This window comes from Neopsephotus bourkii, unplaced genomic scaffold (genome assembly GCF_033783945.1).
Source record: "Neopsephotus bourkii isolate Nb327-2 ecotype Australia unplaced genomic scaffold, CSIRO-AGI_Nbou_v1 NB_989, whole genome shotgun sequence".
In the NCBI taxonomy this organism is placed as follows: Eukaryota; Metazoa; Chordata; class Aves; order Psittaciformes; family Psittacidae; genus Neopsephotus; species Neopsephotus bourkii.
Genome location: NW_026901481.1, coordinates 103,035 through 125,066, shown reverse-complemented (window position 1 = coordinate 125,066; position 22,032 = coordinate 103,035). Strand labels below are relative to the sequence as shown.

The 22,032-nt window shown below is 52.7% G+C and overlaps 3 protein-coding genes across 3 annotated transcripts; all 3 read left to right on the top strand.

Annotated features, from left to right (window-relative positions):
- The first annotated feature begins 400 nt into the window (after positions 1–400).
- On the top strand, positions 401–760 carry LOC133215526 (sericin-1-like). Its single transcript, XM_061359598.1, has one exon. The coding sequence runs from the start codon at positions 401–403 to the stop codon at positions 758–760; it is 360 nt and encodes a 119-aa protein (XP_061215582.1).
- A 7,710-nt stretch (positions 761–8,470) lies between these two features.
- LOC133215525 (loricrin-like) lies at positions 8,471–8,862 on the top strand. Its single transcript, XM_061359597.1, has one exon. The coding sequence runs from the start codon at positions 8,471–8,473 to the stop codon at positions 8,825–8,827; it is 357 nt and encodes a 118-aa protein (XP_061215581.1). The 3' UTR covers positions 8,828–8,862.
- Positions 8,863–15,727: 6,865 nt separating this feature from the next.
- Positions 15,728–20,264, top strand: LOC133215492 (protein MRP-126-like). Its single transcript, XM_061359557.1, has 3 exons — positions 15,728–15,761; positions 19,126–19,340; positions 19,925–20,264. Exons 1-3 carry the CDS (start codon positions 15,728–15,730, stop codon positions 20,105–20,107), a joined length of 432 nt encoding a protein of 143 aa, XP_061215541.1. The 3' UTR covers positions 20,108–20,264.
- Positions 20,265–22,032: the final 1,768 nt, after the last annotated feature.

The window sequence follows — 22,032 nt, the reverse complement described above, 5'->3', positions numbered from 1 at the left end:
ATCAAGTCCCTCCAGTGGGGCCTCATCTTGTTTCCGGAGGGAGAACATCGGGTGCCCTATAAAAGCTCTCGCAGCCCATTTCTCCTCATAGCCTCAGCTTCACATCTCCTCTCCAATTGTTGCTGAACGGGGTAAGTACAGCTTGAGCAAACTTTTGCACTCTTCATGATCACCAGCTTTGCCCTGATCACTTCTGTTACACATCTTATCTCTAGTCACAGTTGCTCAGTCCTTCTGCCTAGGTTGCCTTCTCCATCCACATTTATGTCTTATAATCAGAATTTATTCTGGATATATAATCCCATCTAACTAGCCATCTATTGCTGCCAGCTGGCAGACATCACAACATCTCCTGCCTTGCACCCATTCAAAGTTCATGGTCTTCCCAGCAGCTCTGAAGATGTGCTCCCGCCAGGACAAAGACCAGTGCCACCAGCAAGAACAATCCTCATGCCACAGCAGTGAGGGATGTCACAGGAGCAGTGGAGGATCAGGATGCCATGCGAGCAGCGGTGGGTCTGGTTGCCACGGAAGCAGTGGATCCAGATGCCATGGGAGCAGTGGATCTGGATGCCGCAGGAGCAGTGGATCCGGGTGCCACAGGAGCAGTGGTGGATCCAGTTGCCATGGGAGCAGTGGATCTGGATGCCACAGGAGCAGTGGTGGATCCGGATGCCACAGGAGCAGTGCGGGATCCTGCCATGGAAAGCCACAGGATTGCCAGCAGCAGATTTATCAAGTATCCTCGAAGATGAAGTGATAAGGACGATGTGTATGCGTTATACACATGCATATCCTTGATCTTGTGCTGAGTTCAGAAAGTTTTGCATGTCCCCTAGCCACCTCCAAAGAAAGTTTCTCCTCTCTCTCCCTTGGCGAGTTCTGTACCTTTGATGAGCTTATCTGAAACAGACTGTGTATGTCCCTCTGTATCATTCTATATAGATACCATTACAACCTGGAGTTCATGAGAATTTTGTGTCCATGGTTTTTCTTTCACCTTGTATTTCATATCACAAAACAAGACACTTTTTCTTGCCTAATAGCCCTGAAGTAACCCAGCCCAGATACAGGCAATAGGAGTGGGCACTGACACATTCTCCCCTATGGAATTCAAAGGAAAAGTGAGAGAATAGAGAATGCTGAGGACACCTCAGGCATCTGCACTGCCTCCACAGCACCTTCCCATGGAGGCCCAAAACCCTCCATCAACACCCCACAGGCTACATTGCACAAGCTTGGGGCCATCTATGGCCGCAACCATGGAGCAGAAAGAGTCCTATAGGCAAAGGCAGAGAAACCCCTTTCTTTGCCATTTAGCCCCAAGACACCATCTTTAGGCAGGTATCTCCACATGCTTGAGACAACCCCCCCATCAAGCCTTTCTAGAAACCCTCTGCCCAGCACTTCAAGAGCTGTAGGCTGAGCCAAGGGTGTTGCAAGATGTTAACGTTACACAATGAGCTGATAAATTTCTTCTGGGCTTGTAATTAGAACCAATTGTGTAATTATTGGTCCGGGATTGCCGTTCATGAAATGGATGTTGCCCTCATAAGATAACTCTCAAGTGTGTCACAATGATCAGAGAGATGTGGCATTGCTGAAAATGGTGCAGGCACCAGCTAACCCCCTGAGCAGCCTGCCTGCTTTTGGTGTAGAACTGAAACAGGGGGAGTTCAGGTTGGATATAAGGAAGTTCTTCCCTGTGAGGATGGTGGGGAACTGGAATGGGTTGAACAGAGAAGCTGTGGTTGCCCCATCCCTGGCAGTGCTCAAGGCCAGGTTGGAGCAAGCTGCTCTAGTGGAAGGTGTCCCTGCTCATGGCAGGAGTTGGAGCTGGATGAGGTTTAAGCCCCCTCCAACCCAAACCACTCTATGGTGTAAAAACCATTTGGAAAGGGTGGTTGTGTGTGTGTGGCATCTGCCTTAAGCCCCCATTGCAAAACCCATTTTCAAGGCCTTTAAGGTAGACAGCCACAAATCTAGAGGTGCCCAGGACTGCTGCCTGAGTGCTGCTGGTCTTTAGTGACCACTTCAGCAAGCTCAGAGTAATTCAAACATGAGGAACTGAATACCGTTGGCGATGTTGAGAGCCAACAATTACTTCGAGTCTAATTTCATGAAGAGGATTGAGCACATTTCATCTGATGCTGGAACAAAACACAGTTAAATAGAAGAGATCACACCTGGGTACGGTTTGCCCTGACACTGCACTGGTTCCTGACAGCAGTTTAGCAACACAAAAGAAGCCTTTTTGTTGCTTACCTGACTAATTAACCCTGCTCTGTCCACCTGCCTTGCCAAAAATCCCTGTGCTTTGGTAACAGCAGATGTGTCAGATGGTTAATCATAGAATCAGAGAATCAGAGAATGGTTTGGGTTGCAAAGGAGCTTAAAATCATCCAGTTCCAACCTCCTGCTATGGGCAGGGGCACTTCACACTAGACAATGTCACCTAAAGCTCTGTCCAACCTGTCCTTGAACGTTGCCAGGGATGGATCATTCACACCTTCCTTGGGCAACCCATTCCAGTGCCTCAGCACTCTCACAGTAAACAATTTCTTCCTTATATCTAACCTGAACTTCCTCTGTTTCAGTTTGAACCCATCACCCCTTGTCCCATCACTCCAGTCCCTAATGAAAAGCCCCTCTCCAGCATCCTTGTAGCCCCCTTCAGACACTGGAAGCTGCTCTGAGGTCTCCACGCAGCTTCTCCAGGCTGAACAGCCCCAATGTTCTCAGCCTGTCTCCATACAGGAAGTGCTCCAGCCCCTGATCATCCCTGTGGCCTCCTCTGGATTTGTTCCAACAGATCCATGTCCTTATGCTGAGGATACCAGAACCGCACGCAGTGCTCCGAGCGTCCATACATCCCTCCAAATACCTCTCAGAACTGTTGGCCAATTGCAAGCTAATTGTGGAAAGGGGAAAAGTGCTCCAAAATGAGCGTTCCTACAAGTCTGGGGGAAGTCCTTGGGGTCTACCAGCTCCCCACAACATAGCAGACACCCAAGGCCACCATGTGTCACCAAGGGCAGCACCCATGGGAGCCCTGGCAGCACTGAAACCACTCACAACTTGGAAAGAACCCACCAGTGCTGCTACTGCAGCATTACTCATGGGCTGAAAGTTCACCACATAATTATGTACCCTGCTAATCCTGGATCTCTACCTAGGACCAGTCTTCCCCCTTCCAAAAATAAGAATCCCAACTACATTTGGGCCTTTTGCAACAGCAGGAAAGGTTTGACCAACAGATTCATAGGAGCTGGCTGCAATCTCTCTTCACCATGGCAGGGGTGTTGCAACTAGATGATCTTAAGATGGTCTCAAGGTCCTTCCCAACCCTAACTATTCTATGATTCTATATTTCAGCTGCTCTTAAGAGAAATGAGCCAGTAGTGGTCGCAGTCAAATTGCTGTTAAGGAAGAGCTCTCTACCATGGCAAAGGTGCTATTGGTACTTGGAATCATAGAATCATTGAATCAATCAGGTTGGAAAAGACCTTTATGCTCATCAAGTCCAACTCTTCCCCAGCACTGCCGAGGCCACCACTAACCCATGTTACAAAGGGCCTCGTCTCCACAGTGTGTGAACACCTGTAGGGATGGTGACTGCACTACTGCCCTGGGCAGCCTGTTCCAATGCCTGAGCATCATTTAGGTGGATAAACTCTTTCCCGTATCCAACCTAAACCTCTCCCAGTGCAGCTTGAAGCCATTTCTTAGTGTCCCATCCCTTGTTCCTTGGGAGCAGAGGCCAGCCCCCTCCTGGCTCCATTCTCCTGTCAGGCAGTTGTAGGGAGGAATAAGGTCCCCATGAGCCTTCTCCATCTGAATCTCCCAGGTCCTTCAGCCGTTCCCCATCACACTTGTGCTCCAGGCCCTGCACCAACTCCATTGCCCTTCTCTGGTCCCGCTCCAGCATCTACTTGTAGGTACATCTCTGGCTTTATGTGCATTGGCAGGACTGGAACACTTCAAAGCGTTGCAAAAGGATGGTGTGATTTAGGTGCACAACCTCATCTCCCCCCCCTTAACACAAAGCACTCCCAAACACCAAACCAAACCAGCACAGATGTGGAGACCAGGGCCACCCACATCACTCCCCCATTGTAACTAAGCACAGGTTGAGCTGGCAATTAAGTGTTTCTGCGGCACAGGAATGACGACCTATGAGGAGGCAATACCCAACACGGATGGGGTGAGTCACACCAGCAACCTGCAGAGTGGGGAGGCCAAAAAAAAGCCACCAACAAATCAAATGAACCATCATATCTCTGTGACAGGGAGGTGCTTCCTTTCCAGGTGGGGTGCACAGAGAGGGTATAAAAGCGATCCCATCCCGGGAAGCTTCATTCCCTCCTTGCTCCTTTGCTGCACGAGCATCTCAGGTAAGAGCAGCGATGCTGCGGGGCTCTGGGGCTGGATGCAACATGAGAGGCCGATGGGTTTGTGCACCTTGGACTAGGCTGGGGCTTGCTCTGTGAGTAGGGATGTGGGGCGCAGAGTGTGCTGAATGAGAACAGAGTGATATGGGCTTGGAGGGAGACTCTGGGGCGTTGTTCTTCTCTCTCTGGGAGCAATATGGGTCCAATCTGGAAAGCCATGGTTGCCTTGCTCAGTTGCTCCGGGTGCTCCAAGTGTCTTTGGCTATGGCTTTGGTGGGACAATCCCACGGGTGGTGAGAAGCTGGCACAAGGCTTAGAGGTGACTGTGGGGATCTGGGTAAGACCGGATAAAGGTACCTCCAGATTCCCCTGCTCTGGGAGAGCAGCAGCAGGGCAGGAAAGCCCCTGACAGCTCCTTTTTCCCTGCAGGTCACCTGAAAACACAGCCATGTGCTCCCGCCAGGACAGGGACAAGTGCCATGATCAGGAGCGCTACAGCAGCAGTGGTGGATGCCACAGCTCCGGTGGTGGATGCCACAGCTCCGGTGGAGGATGCCACAGCTCCGGTGGCAGGGGTGGCTGTCACAGCTCTGGTGGCAGCGGTGGCTGTCACAGCTCTGGTGGTGGTGGCTGCCATAGCTCCAGTGGTGGTGGCTGCCATAGCTCCGGCGGTGGCTGTCACAGCTCCAGTGGCAGTGGTGGATGCCATAGCTCCGGTGGCTCCAGCTGCCATGGGATCCCACAGATCCACTACCAGCAGCAGCAGCAGCAGCAGATCCACCAGCTGCCCTCGCACAAGATGAAGTGATGGAGCATCCAATGGCTCCAGCAGCAAAGGCCACGCATGGACCAGCTCCCTCTGGTCTCCCCAGAGCTTTGGGGCTGCCCGGCTTCAAACCCTCTTCTCTGCCTCCAGCTCCCTGGGGAAGGGGCATCACCTGTGGTCCCTGCTGCCTCTGCCTGATGCACCAAGCTGTGCTTTGGCCCCATGAGGTGCCCATGAGACAATAAAGCATTGAACTAGCAAGACTTCCCTTGTGTTGGTGTTTCCTTAAACTCCTCATCCTAATGCTCACGTTACAGGGGCACAACTGGGTGTAGGGGAACGTAGGACCTCTACAAGTTACTTGCCGTTCATATATCTTAACCAGGGGAAAAGAAAGCACCCAGCCCTTCAGCACGTGTGCACAAGGAAACCAAGTGACATTGCTGCATAAATCCATGTAGTTTAACTCAGTGAATTCTTTACTTCGTGTGTTTCCTGGAGCTCATCATGCTGAACTCAGCATCTATGTGCCTCCATGGGCCGGAATAAGGGATGCAAAGAGTCAAGGGAAGAGCTGACAGAGAAAGAAGCCAAATCCATCCCTTTGGGTGAGGGGATCCATGAGTGCAACCACATTCATCCCAAGAAATCCCTCTAAGCAATCACAAGTCCTATTTGTTGAGGTTCCTTTTCTTTGCCTGTGGGGGTTTGGAGTGTTTAAAGATCTCTTTTTCTCCTGTAACCTCAATGAAAAAGGACAGAGGATTCCCTAGTGCCGTTCCGATGTGGTTTCTGCTTTTGAAAGCTGAACTAAGACAGTGGGAGGCTGAGGACTGCAAAGGGAACTTGAAATTGCCAATCCTCCTATTGTCCCTTCTCATTGAATGAGTGAGATCATCACCTGTAAAGCAAATGAGCATTAAACCCTCCTGTGCAGATCACCCCTGACATGGGCAAGACACAATATCCTCAGCAAAAGACAAAACCAGCTTGCACAGGACTCATGCCCAGCAATGCATTTGTCCTTGAGACTTCAGTCACTGCTTGTTCTTCTGGCTGGTGCGAGGGATGCACGTAGCAGCAGCAAGAAGCCCTGTGGACACAGTGTTCATCCCACAGTGGAACGAACCCCTTCAGTGCATGCACACACTTGCTCCAGCAGCCTGATGGCTTTTGCCTGCAGCACACACAGCTCTCAGTGGGTGTCTGCCCAGTTCCTCTGCTAATTACAAGTGCAGGCACCGGTTTCTGTATGAGATTGCATGACCTCAGTAAATGCTTCGCAACCCTCCCCATCACTACCCCTTTGGATAGACAGGCACCATCGCCACCAGCTGGGAGGCTCCTGATGGACAGTTCCAGTATCCATACGTATGTGATAGATGTGAGCTGGTCATGCCCTAGGGCAGGTTTCAGCCCACGGTCACCACTTCCCCCTCTGCTCAAGCTGGGCCATGGACAGGACACAGGGACCCTGAGGCCAGCTCAAGACTTTGACTATGGGTGTTTGTCTAGGAGAGGCAGGAAGGAGTTAATTTTCAGTGCCACTAGTCATGCTGAGCAGAATGACATAGAATCATAGAATCATAGAACAAACAGGTTGGAAAAGACCTTTAAGATCATCCAGTCCAACCATTCTGCAGCATTGCCAAGGCCACCACTAACCCACGGCACTGAAGGTTTTGTCTACACTGTTTGGGAACTCTTGCAGGGACAGTGACTCCAGCACTGCTCTGGGCAGCCTGTTACAATGCCTGAGCACCCTTTGGGGAAGGAATTGTTCCTCATCTCCATCAAACCTCCCCTGGTGCAGCTTTATATAGAATAATTGATAAATAAATGATACGTTGATATATAATGAGTGATAATAGCACTAGCTGACGTGTGTCTTGGGAAAGATGTTGGCTTTCAGCTCAAACAGTCCAAGCCCTGTTGCTATCCCTTCCTCTCACTGAGAGCTGCCAAGCAGCAAGCTGGATCTTCATGTCTGTTTGCATGGCTCCCAATGTTGTCTTCTACGTCTCAGGCTTCTTCTTGCCTTTACTCTGTAAATAAGGAGCTGTGGTCTCTGGGGATAAACACACTTCGAAGTGCTGAAGGATGATGAAGCTTTCCAACCAGGACATGGCTATAAAGAAGGGCCATCTCTGGAGCTCCAGCTTTGCTCCAAAAGATGGACCAATGAAGCAGGCAGCACCAAAAGGGTCTTTTAATTCCTCAGTCTTCATTTCCTAACCTTTGTCATTAAGAGGATGGAAATAGCTTGTCTTTGTCAACGAAGCACTCAATGACCTTGCTTTGATGTATGTGAACATAGCAGGGCTTCAGCAGTGCCCAGGACCATCTTCTGGCTGCTCAGGTGCCTTCTAGGGGGAATGCACACCCCTGAGGTCAAGGAGGGGAGCTTGAAAACCCTGCTGAATACATGAGACCTTCTCTGGAGGGAGGACTTTGTACCCATGGCTGCGGCATCTCTTTCAGTCTCTATGATCATTTGCGGAAGAAGATCACCAGATCATCTATGGAAGAAGAACGAACAACTTTACACTCCTTTTTACCTGGATCATTTCTGGCTTTATCTGGTGCCACCTCAATAGCAAGGATTAGATTCTGAGAGCAGAGCCTTATGGGACAGGGCTATAATTATACCTGGATTTCATTGAACAAAACACATCTCAAAGAGCTGAGCCTTTGGAAACGCAGGCACCCACGGGTTTTCCTATTACAGGCAGGTGAGGCTGGCAATTAGATACTGATGTGGCACCCAGGAAACAGATAGAAAAGGAATGATAGCCATCAGGAATGAGTCAAGCGAGCGATGTAAACAGAGGGCGGTTTGATGGGGATTGGGTATTAAACTAATAGCTGGCTGTGACAGAGAGTTGTCTCATTTCCGGGGAAAGGGATCCCAGATCTCTATAAAACTGCTCCTGTCCCTTGGATCTTCATTCCCTCTTCTTGCTTTCCTCCCAAGATCAGGTAAGTCTGGCCACACGGATGGATATTCCTTCTTTGGGGGCTGGTTTCCTTGCATGGGATGCAGAACACAGGTTCAGTGCAAACCCCACTGCCGGGATGCTTGCAGGGTGGTAGGATGCATGGAGGGAGGTGAGGACCTGTCTTATGATGGGCCATACCAAGCAGCTGTTGGAATCCTCCATCAGGGGATGCTCCAGGCCCTGGGGATCCTGCATAGCAGTGCTGGGGGTGGGATGGCAAAGGGGACAGGCACAGGGTCAGCAATGGGGGTGATGGGACACGCAGCAGTGCCTGACAGCTCTCCTCTCCCAGCAGATCACCCCAAACCACAGCCATGTGCTCCCGCCAGGACAGGGACCAGTGCCACCAGCAGGAGCGTTACACCCGGCAGAGCAGCGGTGGCTGCCACAGCAGTGGTGGTGGCTGCCACAGCTCCGGTGGTGGCGGTGGCTGCCATAGCTCCGGTGGCGGTGGTGGCTGTCACAGCTCCGGTGGTGGCGGTGGCTGCCATAGCTCTGGTGGCGGTGGTGGCTGTCACAGCTCCGGTGGCAGTGGTGGGTGCCATAGCTCCGGGGGTGGTGGCTGTCACGGGAAGCCACAGGTCCAGTACCACTACCACCACCAGCAGCAGCAGCAACAGCAGCAGCAGCAGCAGCAGGTCCACCAGCTGCCCTCACAGAAGATGAAGTGATGGGCTGTCCCACCCGCACCAGCTCCAGCCACAAAGGCCACGCATGGACCAGCTCCCTCTGGTCTCCCCAAAGCTTTGCAAGCCCCGGGCTGCAAACCCTCTCCTTTGCCCTCCAGGACCATCACTCCCTGGGGAAGGGGCATCACTTGTGGTCCCTGCTGCCACCTCTGCCTGATGACCCAGGCTGTGCTTTGGCCCCATGAGGTGCCCATGAGAAAATAAAGCATTGGGTTCGCAAGACTTCTCTTGTGTTGGTGTTTCCTTAACCTCCTCATCCCTATTTTCCATACAGGGGCTCAATGAGATTAACAAACATGCTCATGCCATTTGTGCAGAGCTGCTTTCTCTCTGAGCCCTTATGATGCTCCAATCACAAGCCAGAGTTGGTGTGGATCATCCCTGGGTCCTCACAACCATTAGCCGAGACCAAGTGATAGAAAAGCATAAAAGCATCTCCCCATCCCACACCAATGTCACCAATTGGGGGTGTCCCCCATGACCCCAGACTCCCAGTGTTTTGCATTCCTGCCCCATCCCCTTGAGGCTTCCCCATCACAACAGCTTTGAGCCCCCTCCTACCCAGGGAAGCTCAGACAGGCATCATGTTGGATGGTTTTTATTGGTTTTTGATGGTATTACAATCATTCATGTAAGAAAGAGAAAAATAAGCCCTAAAACAGTTCCTTTGGGATATTTGCAATGCAGAAACATCACAGGTAAGGCAGCTGATATATTAACCCCTTCCTGCACTCATTAGCTTGGCCTAGCATGGCTGAGTAATGCAGCTGCTTCCTCCTCCTCTGGCCACTCACTACGAGTAGCACTACCTGGACTATACTGCTATTAACCTGTCTTTGTGCAGGTTAGTTACACAAAGACATAGGTACAAACAGCCTCTACACGCTGCAGAGCATTTCTGGTCCCCTTGCACACCTGTGGGAACCCTGCTGTTGACTTCCAATGAGCTGGGGATGGACTCCCAACCATAGACCTCCCATTTGCCCTGAAGAATTGCCACTCTCTGTTCATGATGAATGCCCAGCCTGAGTCAACTAATTGCATGGCTCATTCCAGCCCTATTGCCTAGTGATTTCTCACTTTCTACCCATTAAGACCAAAATGAGCTCACAGAGGAAGGGGTTGATGGGTCAACCATCGTTCTGCCGTTGCGTTGATGAGAAGAAAGCAGCAAATCTGCCCCCAAACCCACCCAGCCTTCAGACTGCAGTTGCAAAGCACCCCAAAGAGACACCCATGGAGCATCAGGACTGAACAAGAGACCTGGGGTTACTTTTGCCTCATGGAGGTAATACATGGAGCAGGGCACGGTCTTCACATCTTCACCACCACCAGTGCAAGGACAGGCATTGCCTGCACTGAGGGAGCCCAGAAGGTGATCACACCATGCCCACATGTTGCTGGTGCCTCTGCCCTTCGCTCACAGGGCAAGTCAGGGATCCTACAAGAGAGGGAAGAAAACCTATGGAGGAATTCACCCACAACCACCACACCAGCTTGGGGTGACACTGGTCCCAAGGAAGGATCTGTCCCCACCTATGAGACAATGCAGATGCTGTCCAGGAGCTTTGCATGCATGCTGCATCCCCTGAGCTCCTCCTTACCTCCTCATCCCTGTGCCCCAGGAGCAGCAGCAGCCACCCTTCAGTACACAGAGCGCTTGGTAGAGCCCCTCTTCTTGTTGATGGGCTCGGTGTCCAAATCTGGTGGGCTGGTGATGTATCTGTACTTGCTGGTGGGTGACCTCTGAGGGGACAGGAGCACATCAGACCTTCCCAAAGGGGCAAGGTGGTGAAGGCCAGGTCCCCTTATTGCAAGGGCAATGCAGCAAAAAGGAGAGTTGCAGCGAGCAAAGGAGGATGCACAGAGCCCGATATGAGGTGGGTGCTGCAGAACCCCTCATTGCCCCCAACCACCCGTAAATATCAGCCCAGCACCTTTGCCATCCACCTTTGCACCCTCAAACCATACAGTTACCTTGACTGGAGCAAACTCCTGCTGGATCAGCTTCTTGAACTCACTTCTACTGAAGGGCTCAGATTTCTTCCCCTTCTTGGCATTGCCCTGGTAACTCTCCATCATGTCAGCGATGGCTTTAATGAGCTTAGACATGTCTCCAGTCCTGAAAAGGGGAGGAGGCATTGAGGACACGACAAGTTGGCAAGAGATGGATCTGCAGGAAAACCCCTACTTCCATTTGCAATAGCTCAAAATGCATTCAGTTCACTTCCAGCTTTACCAAAGGTAAAACCTCCCCTTGCTGAAGGCTCCTCAGCACTTTCACCTCAATTCACTTCATTTCCCTACTTTCCCTGTCCCTGCTTAAATTAAAAGGCTGAAGCTCCCCGTAGCCATCACAGGCACTTGTTGGGTTGGATGAATCAGCTCTTGCAGCAGAAGGAAAGTGCCGTTTCTCCACTCAGGGCTGGGTGGAGGGAGCCCGACCAGCTCATCCTGTGCTTGTGCCTTCAGACCCCGGTGCCCCAGTTACAAAATGACCCTAAAAACATAAAAGCTCCTTTCAAGCCCCAAAAGAACCCCCAGAGACTCACCCTGCTCACCTGCATCAACCAGCCAATGGGCGCGGATGGGACCGGTAGCAGCAGCTCGGTGCAAGCTCCTTGCGGGCTGCTCGGGAGTGGGTGGAGGGTGAGGATTGCTTCCGGTCAGTCCAGTTCTCTGGAATTGCTGCGCTCCCCAGGGAGCCTCCCTCATTATCCTTCCCCTGGGAGGATGTTTACCAGCGTGCCTGGGAAAGGTGTATGTAGGTCAGTGCGCAGCTCTGCTTTCCACGGGCGTTACACAGGGACCTGAATGGGGACTGCAGGGTTTTACATAGGGTTTTGCACTGGGGTTGGACCTCCTCGGATCAACAGCAAAAGAACAAACCACAACTTCTCTTCCTATACATAAATTTGCATTTATCTTCCCCCAAAAGGCTTTTTTCCCCTTTTACAACCAAAGTGATTTAGAGCCATGAGCATGAGCAGGGGCAGGAGCAGCTCCCATAGGAGGCAGGTTGAAAACATTGGGGCTGTTCAGCCTGGAGAAGAGAAGCTGCCTGAGGACCTCAGAGCAGCTTCCAGTGTCTGAAGGGGGCTACAAAGATGCTGGAGAGGGGCCTTCATCAGTGATAGGACAAGGGGTGATGGGCTCAGATGGGAACAGGGGGCATTTAGACTGGATATAAGGAAGCAGTTCTTCCCTGTGAGGGTGGTGAGGAGCTAGAATAGGTTGAATAGAGAAGCTGTGGCTGCCCCATCCCTGGCAGTGCTCAAGGCCAGGTTGGACACAAGGGCTTGGAGCAACCTGCTCCAGTGGAAGGTGTCCATGTCCATGGCAGGGGGTTGGAATTAGATGATTGTAAGCTCCTTTCCAGCCCAAACCATTCCATAATTCTATGATCTGTGAGTTCTTGGGGCTTTGCAACACCAAAGTGTAGGATATGTCATAAACAAAAAGTCTTCCTGCAGAAAACTTGGTTTAAGCTTAGTTTTGGCACTGTCCTCATGTGTCTCATGTGGGCTGTCACTGGCCGCAGACTGCAGTCACGTTTGCCCACCATGAGGAAGGAGAAAGCTGCTTTTCAAACAGGGCAGCCCCATTCAAAGAGTGACAACAGAGTGGAGACAGCCCCGTGTGCCCATAGCCAACAACGTGGCGATGAGCTCCCTCCCATGGGAGCCTCCCTTACTACACATGTGAATGGCACAGGGACAGCCACCACCCATCCCAGCACCGTGCCTTCGGTGCCAGGCTGCATTTCAGCCCTGCTGGAGCACTTCATGGGGCCCGGTTACCCCTTGGAGCCCCAGGCAGAGGGGCTGCGGGATGCTTGGCGCTCATCCATCTCCATGTGGTCTCCCAAGAAGTCAATGACCCCAGGTTTGCTGAGCTGGGAAGGGGGTGTAACAAGCTAGGAAGGGTGTGCCAGCCTTCATTAAGGGCTCAGGCACCATCCCAAGATTGCAGATAGGGTACAAAGGCAGATGAGATCATGCTCCGCATCGGTCTTCCCAGGGCTGGGCTCGCAGCAGCGTGGTTGGGAGAGGAGGGGTTGCTGGAGCCAACCTTTGCCTCCCCCGTCCTGCCGCTGCCATCACGCAAGGCATCCCTGTGATGCAGTGGGTTGTGAATGAGAGGCAGCCCCATGGTCTGGAGCTAAATTTGACAAGAGGGAGGAGAGGCAGCAAGTCCCTGCAGGCCCTCTGCAGCGAGGCACAGCGATGAGGAAGCTGCATCACCCCAAGGCCTGCTCTCATGGCTTTATGGCTCCCTGGAGCTGGAGGGTTTGGGGGGGAGACCCCCAGCCACTTCAGGGCTGTATTTGGCATAATGCACCCCAGTTTGGGGGTACAACTGTGCTGCGTAACACAAACCCCACAGAGAGAATGGCATCACAATGGTGTCTCTTCCATGAGCTAGAGAACCTTCTGCTCCTGGCTATGCCCTTGATAGGGATGCAAAGGAGTTCATTTACTGGTGTCATGGAATCATGGAATCAACCAGGTTGGAAAAGACCTTCAAGATCATCAAGTCCAGCCCTTACCCCAAGGCCACCACTAACCCATGGCACTGAGGCCTCACTCCGATGCCCAAGGGCTCAGGGGTTAAGGCTCTGTGTTGGCAGGTCCCTATCTCTGTATGAATGATGATGGAAGAGCATTTCTCTGCCATGTGAATAGGGCATTGTCCCACATGGGAAGGACGTGGATGATGCTTGATGGTGACCAGGCGTGATGGCCCAGAAGCCATGCACTGGGCAGGAAGCACTTCCACAGGGCGGGAGGGCAACGCATGGCAATGGCACCTACAACCACCCTGCTCCTCCCTCCACTTAGGACACGAGGGGAATTAGGAGCAAATTGCTCTGAATCACCCTGAGCCAGGCCCTTCCCATGGAGCCTGCTGCCACCACGGTGCCATCCGGTGGCATCACGTCCCCATCCACAGCAGCGTCAGCCTGGCTTTGCTGGGCTCTGAGCACCCATGGTGGTGGGGCAGCTCCTGGCCATGGGCCTCACCAGCACCCCAGGACTGACCAGTTTTGCCCCACTGTGTCTCATCCTTATCAGCAGCTCTACACTGATAATGAACACAATGCACACGACGCATCAAAGCCCCCAGTCACCACAGGGATGGGCATTGCACAACCCTTCCTGTGTCAGCACTGGGCTGCTGGCCCCATGTGGAGGGGTCTGTGGGGGTGAATGGAGGATGAAGGAGGGGAAGGAGGTCAACAGTGCGTGGGAAGGGGTTATGGTGGGCAGGAGGACCAGGCAGGATGGGGATGCTGGGTCCCAGCAGCGGGGCACAGCTCAGCCCCAGCTGGGTCGCATCTCGTTGCAGGGTCACTCATATAGACCAGCCCTAGGCTTTGGGATGGGGTGAGCACTGTGAGGAGCTTATTCCAAAGCTATCTTGATGGAACATAGTCCTTCAGTGGGGTACAAATGCGATCTGATGGCACAGCACTGCACCAGGGCAAAGATCAGGGAGAGGAATGTGAAATGCAGCCCCCCCAGATAGGAAAAGAAGGAGGATTTAACACTTATCTGCACCCACAGATTGAGCTGTACCCTGGAGGAAATGTGATGCTGCTCCCTGTAGGATACAGGTAAGAAGAGCTGATGGGGTATGGTGATAAAGGAGTGTGAGAGAGGAGGGCCAGAAGGGACCCTGAAGCTCATCCAGCTCCAACCCCTGCTGTGGGCAGGGATGTCACACTGGAGCAGGTTGCTCCAAGCCCTGTCCAACCTTGAACACTGCTCGGGAGCTGCTCTCTCTGTTGATGCATCTTCTGAGGGGTTTGCTGACATTTGGGATGTTTTAATAACCTCTTCCTTCTGACTGAGTTACCTGCATCCCTCCCACCCTCCATCCCCTCTCTGTAATGGACAACGTGTATGGCTGTGTGGTGCCTGCAGAGCAGCTCCTTGTTCCTCCTCCTTGTTCAGGATGTGCCCTCAGTTTGTTGGGATCTCCCAGCTGATAGAAGGGATCAGAGACTGGAGGTGCCAGCGGCTGCTGAGTATGAGATGGATGCAGTAGCTCTGCAGGAAGGAGCAATCTCCTCTCTTCTTTCATAGGATCATAGAATCAACCAGGTTGGAAAGAGCTTTAAGATCATCGGGTCCAACCCTTCCCCAGCACTGCCAAGGCCATCGCTAACCCATGGCACTGAGGGCTTTGTCTACATGGTTTGGGAACACTTGCAGGGATGGTGCCTGCAGCCCTGCCCTGGGCAGCCTGTTCCAATGCCTGAGCACCCTCTGGGGCAGGAATTGTTCCTCAGCTCCATCCAACCCTGCCCTGGTGCAGCTTGAGGCCGGTTCCTCTTGTCCCATCCCTTGCTCCTTGGGAGCAGAGCCCAGCCCCTCCTGGCTCCATCCTCCTGTCAGGCAGTTGTAGGCAGCCATCAGGTCCCCCCTGAGCCTTCTCCAGTCAGAACCCCCCAGGTCCCTCAGCCCTTCCCCATCACCCCTGTGCTCCAGCCCCTGCTCCAGCTCCAGTGCCCTTCTCTGGCCCTGCTCCAGCCCCTCAATGTCTCTCTTGCAGTGAGGGGCCCAGAGCTGAGCACAGGACTCAAGGTGCAGCCTCACCAGTGCCCAGCACAGGGGCACAATCCCTGCCCTGGCCCTGCTGCCGCACTGGTGCTGGTACAGGGCAGGATGCTGGGGGCTGCCTGGGCACAAGCTGCTCGTGTTCAGCTCCATCAATGCAGGTCCTTTCCCAAGAGCTTTTCCCCAAGCCTGGAGCCCTGCTCCGTTCTTCCTTAGCCAGGATGAACAGAAGGGGGGGACTGCAGGCGGCCCGGGAGGAAGGAGGAGCCCGGGACCGGGCGGTGCTTAAGGAGCGGAGGGACCGGAGCCGGTTGTAACCATGCGGGCGCTGAGCACGCTGGAGCCGGTGATGGGTAAGAGGGGGGGGGGATGCCCCGGAGGGAGCCTCCGTTCTCCTGGGGCTGGGGAAGGGGGACAGAGAAGCGGCCCTGGGTCGTGCTGGGGCTTCTGGGGGCCGAGCCCTTGGCCTCATCCGGCTTTGGGCCGCTCCTCGTTGGGGCCGCGCTCGGGGGGTGATGCTGGGGCTGCCGGAGAGGTCGGGTCTGAAGCAGCAATAACCGAGGGATGCTCCGTAGGGACGTGGGGCTGCGAAGGGGGTGAGGATGCAGAATGGGATGCGCTGCTTTCAGGGCACTGTTTTCTGGTCCTGGGGCTTGGTTTTGGGGCTCACGGGGTTTGAGTGGTGCATCCACGGGCTCAGAGGCCAAGTGCAGAGGTTTTGGGGAGCTGAGGCTCCGCGGCCAGGTTTGGGGGCTCAGGAGCAGGCTCTAAGTGAGCTGATGGGGGGCCTGTGAAGGATGGGAACCCAGCTGAGGGATGTTTCCTGCCATGGCTGAGCCATAACAACGTATGGGGGGGGGATTGTTAAAGTGCATTTGGTAGAGTGTATCTATAGATGAATACATAAAGAGAGAACAGATTTATGTTCATCGTGACTGTTGGGAAGAGGCAGGAAAACACGAGGGTGTAGCTCTTCTATGACCCTCACATTTGGCTGCACTGCAGTGCCTGAGCAATGCTCTCAATACAGCCAACAGTGGGACAATGAGAAACTGCACGGCTCCACAAGCAAACAGTGGCATAAAGCCAGTTGCTTTCCTAAACCCTCTTTCCAGGACCCTCTTGTGGCCGGATCCGACCCCTCACCTACGGGTGGATGCATTGTGTAGGAACTTACCCAACGACCTGATATTCCATCGACTGCAATGGCAAGTGTGGGCCTGGATGATGATTCGGTGGTGATGGGTGATGTATTTCTCCTTAATCTCTGTTCTCTCTATGCAGTAATGAGTTGATGCATTGCTCATTTTCCTCTGTGCTTTACTTTAGATACATACACACATATAAAGTAAATCATATATATATAAATCATATATATAAATCATAGATCTATTATTTGCTTTATTGTACTTATTCACTCTATATAGTTATATACCTGATTCATGTTAGTGTGCTTATTTGCTTTAGTGTGCCGGAAAGCTGATGGAAGATTGCAGCTAACAGAGCATGCCCTGTTCCTGAGCTGGTCCCTCCATAGGTAAGAATGTCCCTTTCAAGGATGAACTTCCAAGTGCTGCCTGTTACTGCCTTTTGGACTGTTTCTCCTCTCTTTCTTCATACTAATCTTATGGGCAAGTTGAACAAAGCCTTTTCTTTTTGTAGGTACAGCTGAGGTTTTAGTTCTGTGTAGTGCCAGGGTAGGACAGTTATCTTTTGAGCACCTAGATGGCAGTAGCAATGTAATGAATCAAGGCCAAGTTGAGCACAGCCTTCGGCAACATGGTCTAGGGTGGCGCTGCCCGGCCCATACCAGGGGTGTTGGATCTACAGCATCCTAAAGTCCTTTCCAACCCAAACCAGTCTGGGATCTATAATTATTATACATAACATAATATGTATATAAAATAAACAGTGTATAAAAATATAGAATATTATATATATATATATATATATAAGATAAACAGTGCAGAAAAGACCTTTTCCCATCTGAAGCAGAGGGGCTGGCACCTGCAGGCTGTTGCTTGTGGGGCTTTATGCTTAGAAAGCAAACTCAAAGGAAGCCGAGGCATTCTTCAGCATCTATTCTCTCATTTATTCAGCCCGGTGTTTGATTTAACATTATGGTTTGGCTGAAAGGCACGCTTGCCGTTGTCTGTCTTACAGATGAGTGTTCCTAGCAAAGCATGGCCAAGCCGAGTTCTCTGTTAGCTCAATCCAATGAATCTCATGCCTTTGTAGCTTTGCAGAGTTGTGTTATTGAGACTATTGAAAGAAACATTGGGGTATTTCACGTTGAAGGTCCTCAATTTTACTGCCTTTTAAACACTCTAAGATGCTCTTCACCTTTGACTTGAGGCTTCACATACACGCATTCTTGTTTTATGTTAGTAGCCACAAGCACATTAAAATGAACTATATAATATATAATAAAAATGTAATTTATATAATCTAGTTCACAGAGCAATCATTTCACTGCAAAAGAATAAGTGTTAACCTGCCACAATCCTCCTTTCTTTCCATCCTATATGAGCCTCAGAGCACTACAAGAGAGGCAGTACACAGATGGAGCTTTAGGTGGCAAAGCAATAGTTGGTGGCACCATTGTGGAGCTCACCATGCCCAGCATCAGCTTTCAGCCCTGGCACCTTAGGTGTATGAGCAGGATGCTTTCACTCTCGGAGCTGGATAGGGCTCGGAGCAAGCTGCTCTAATGGAAGGCATCCCTGCCCATGGCAGGGGGTTGGAGCTGGATGTGTTTAAGGTCCCTTCCAACCCAAACCAGGCTGCGGTGCTGTGATTGGCGATGGGCAGGAATGATGCTGTGGGTCCCCTTTACCTCAGGGCATGAAAGAGCACCACTATAGAGGAAAGTGAACTTCAGGTGAGCCTGAAAGCCAAGGGAATGCGCTATGGTTGAGACCTGATGGAGAACTGCAGCCCCAATAGGCAGGTGAAGGGCACCCAGCAGTGGGGCCATGGCTCTGCCCTGCCACCCAACCCGAGTACGTGACACACCAACCATGCAAGCCCCTTTTTGGGGAACTACCTCCAAGCCTTAGGCAACACACAAGTGTGTCATGAAAGGGACTGGAACTGGGTGAAACAGGGCCATTTCACAACACAGGTCAGCCTATAAGAGATGCTGCGCTTGGGACCAGCCCCACTGCAGCCCCAGAGGATCCACGCTCCTTCATCAAGATGAGCAAGGCAAGTCCAATGGGAACGTGTGGGCATTTAAGGTCTCCTTGCTCTTTTCTAGGTGCTGGTAGGACCACTGGGGATGCTGCTGGCAGAGGGTGACCATCTCCATTCAGGCTCATTGGAGCTGAACCCACAAGGTCTCCTCCTGGAAGAGGTTCCCCATGGCACAGTCAAGCCATGAAGAGGCTCCTGGACATCAGACCTCATTCTCTGTATCTCTACAGAGGTCTCTGCAGTGCCACCAGCTCCTTTGGGGGGCCTTACTCCACCAGTGCCTGTCTTAGAGAAGGCACTTGTTTTGGGGGGTGGAAATGGGATCTCAGCTAGGATCTGTGGTTGCACATCCCAGAGCAGAAGCAGACAGAGGCTTCAGCTCCCTTGGGTCTCCTTTGGCTTGTAGAGAGGAGAGAATTCAAACCAAACAGCTCAAATTCATCACCAGAACAGAAGGATGGACAAAAGCAGGCTGTGGCCTCAGCTGGTGTGGAGCTTGCATCAGGCTTCCTGTGAGCCTGTGATTCCCCATCTCTTGTGGCTCTGGGTGTTATTCAGTGTCATGGTTTCTCTTCCAGACCTCCCAGGCCCAGGAGCCCCTCTCCCAGCTGGAGAAGTCCATGGATGTCATCATTGATGTCTTCCACCAGTACTCGAGACGGGAGGGGGACAGAGACACCCTGACCAAGACGGAGCTGAAGCTCCTCATTGAGAAGCAGCTTGCCAACTACCTGAAGGTGAGTGGAGGCAAAGCAGGGCTTCTGGTGGCCCATGGAGGGAGGGAGCTGGCCAGGACCCCATTGCCTGATGAATAGGATCTCAATTCACTCCCTTCCCACTGTTCTCCTGCCTGGACCCTCCCTGTAGGGCTGCCACCTTCCAAACATGCTCCATAAAGGTGGATGAAGGAAACCCAACCGTGTCTGGGTGAACCTATGGGCATATATGAGCCCTCATCACCTTACCTGGGAAAATCAGGGGTCCTGTTGGCATCCAGGAGCAAGGGTGTCAGAAATAGCAGCCCAAAAGTGAATGATCAATTCACATTGCTAAAGCAGAAGGTAAAATGGGTTTAGGCCAACTGAAGGGGAGGTTTGTGGCAGATATAACCTGCATAGGGCTCCTCATTGCCCGGTATCCTGGCGCTGGTGTTGGCCTGTTGCTCTCCAACCTTCTTCTGTACCCCAAGCAATGGGTGATGGTGATGGCACCAGGGTGGAACCACTGTCAGCGCTAGGTTCTTGGGGACCTGACCCCTATGAGGGTCCCAGCAAGAGGCTTGAGCTGTGGACTTTGCCCTCACCCTGCTCTTCCTTTGCAGCACGTGAGAAGCAAGGCCACCATTGACGAGATCATGAAGGACCTCGATATGAACAAGGATGCGCAGCTCAGCTTCAGCGAGGTGATGCTGCTCATCACCCGTGTGACCATTGCCACCCATGAGCATCTCCATGACGTCGAGAACCAGCAGCAGCAGCAGCACAAGCACCAACACCACCACTGAGGTGGGCTGTGGTCCATGGCCAAAGGCACCCAAGGAGTGCTTGCAGCCCCTGGCTTTCTCCCCCCCGTCCTTCCCTTCCCATCTCCCTCCATCCCTTCCCTTCAAGTGTGATGGTTTTGCTGCCAAATAAAGATGAGCCCCGAGGCTGTCAAAGCTCTTATGTGTGTTTGCATGGGTTTTCCTTGAGGTCCTGCACCCTGCTCTCTCCCAGCATGGCTCTCAATGGGCCTTGGAGCCAGGTTGCAGGTGGACGTTGGGAAGAGTAGGGTTTGTTGCTCACTATGTTTCTCACATTACTGCTCCGAAGCTCAGGCTGTATGAATTGGTCTTTCCATTTCCAGCTAGGAAAACAAGCCTGTTTTGGCCTGAAAACACCCTGTGCATCTCCTGAGAGTGAGTTGCAAAGAGCTGGAAGGAAGGAGAAGGGTGGAAGAATGCCTTTTCCTGGAGGACCACCCTTTTTTAGGGCACTTCTGCTTTGCATGAGGCTGGAAGGGAGCTGGGGGTGGATGTGCTCAGTTCTAATGCAGCAGCCAGCAGCACAGTCCGGTTCCTTGTGAATGAGAGCTGAGACCAGCCTCACTCCTCACTCAGAGCATCCCCTTAGGACGGGTTTGGTATTAAGAGCTGCTTTCAGTGTGGGGCTGGGAATGTCTCTGAGAAGCCTTGTGCTCTCTGTGCTTAGAGCCTGGTACTGATTTGCAAGCGTCCTGTAGAGGATGGGGAAAAGGAACGCTGGGGATGTCCTAAGGCCCTGAAATGACCCTGCTCTGGGAAGGAACCTGCCACGAGCTTCCCCAAAGCAGCAGCCCTGAAGCAACCCCTTTGGTTAACCCAAGGCAGCCGCAGGTTTGCTTCACCACCGCCGGCCCGGTTGCTTCAGCTTCCTTTGGAGTCGGTTTTGACATCTTGAGGTCTCAAACACCTTCAGACCTCTGATCTCTTCAGCAGGGGCTGCAGCTATAGGATAAGGGGCAAGGGGTTCAGAGTGAAACAAGGGAAGTTCGGGCTGGAGATAAGGAAGCTCTTCCCTGTGAGGGTGCTGGGACACTGGTATGGGTTGAATGGAGAAGCTGTGGCTGCTCCATCCCTGGCAGTGCTCAAGGCCTTGGAGCAAGCTGTTCTAGGGGAAGGGGTCCCTGCCCATGGCAGGAGTTGGAACTGGATGATCTTGAGGTCCTTCCCAACCCAAACCATTCTATGGTTCTATCTGCAGGCCTCAGAGTGCACTCAGCTCTGCCTGAGCCTGCCCAGGGGGGCAGGTCCCTGCTGCACATCAACATGGGAGATGCACCCCCTCCTGCAGCACTTCAGGGGCTCTGGAGCAGGTAAGAGCTGAGATGGTTCATTGCCACCACCCTGCCAGGGCAGAAAAGCATCACCTCCGGGAACAGGGCTGGCCCAAAGGAGCAAGGCTTCCCCCAGGACCCAGGCAGGAACCAGTTTCAAAGCATATGGTGTTGATGCAACAGGATGTTTGCCACCACAACCTGGGCTTTGTGCTGTCTTGAGCAGGGTGCAGGACTCCTCTTGTGTCACGCAGGGGGGTGATGGACCACCAGGCCAGGGGAAGCAGCCACCACCCACTGAGTGCAGCAGCACTGGGGCACCAGTGCAGGGCTGTGAGCAAGCAGACGGTCCTGCAATAGCAGAGCTGTCCCCAGATCTGCACACATCCCTTTCATCCCAACAGGTCCTGAGCACAGAGGATGCCAAAGTGACACAAGCAAGCATCATGGAAGAGTTTGGGTTGGAAAGGGCCTTAAAGCTCCTCCAGCTCCAACCCTTGCCACGGGCAGGGACCCCCTCCACTGGAGCAGCTTGCTCCAAGCCCCTGTGTCCAACCTGGCCTTGAGCACTGCCAGGGATGGGGATGCTCCATCAGCTCCACATCTCTCCTGCTGCCCCAGAGCTGGACACAGGAT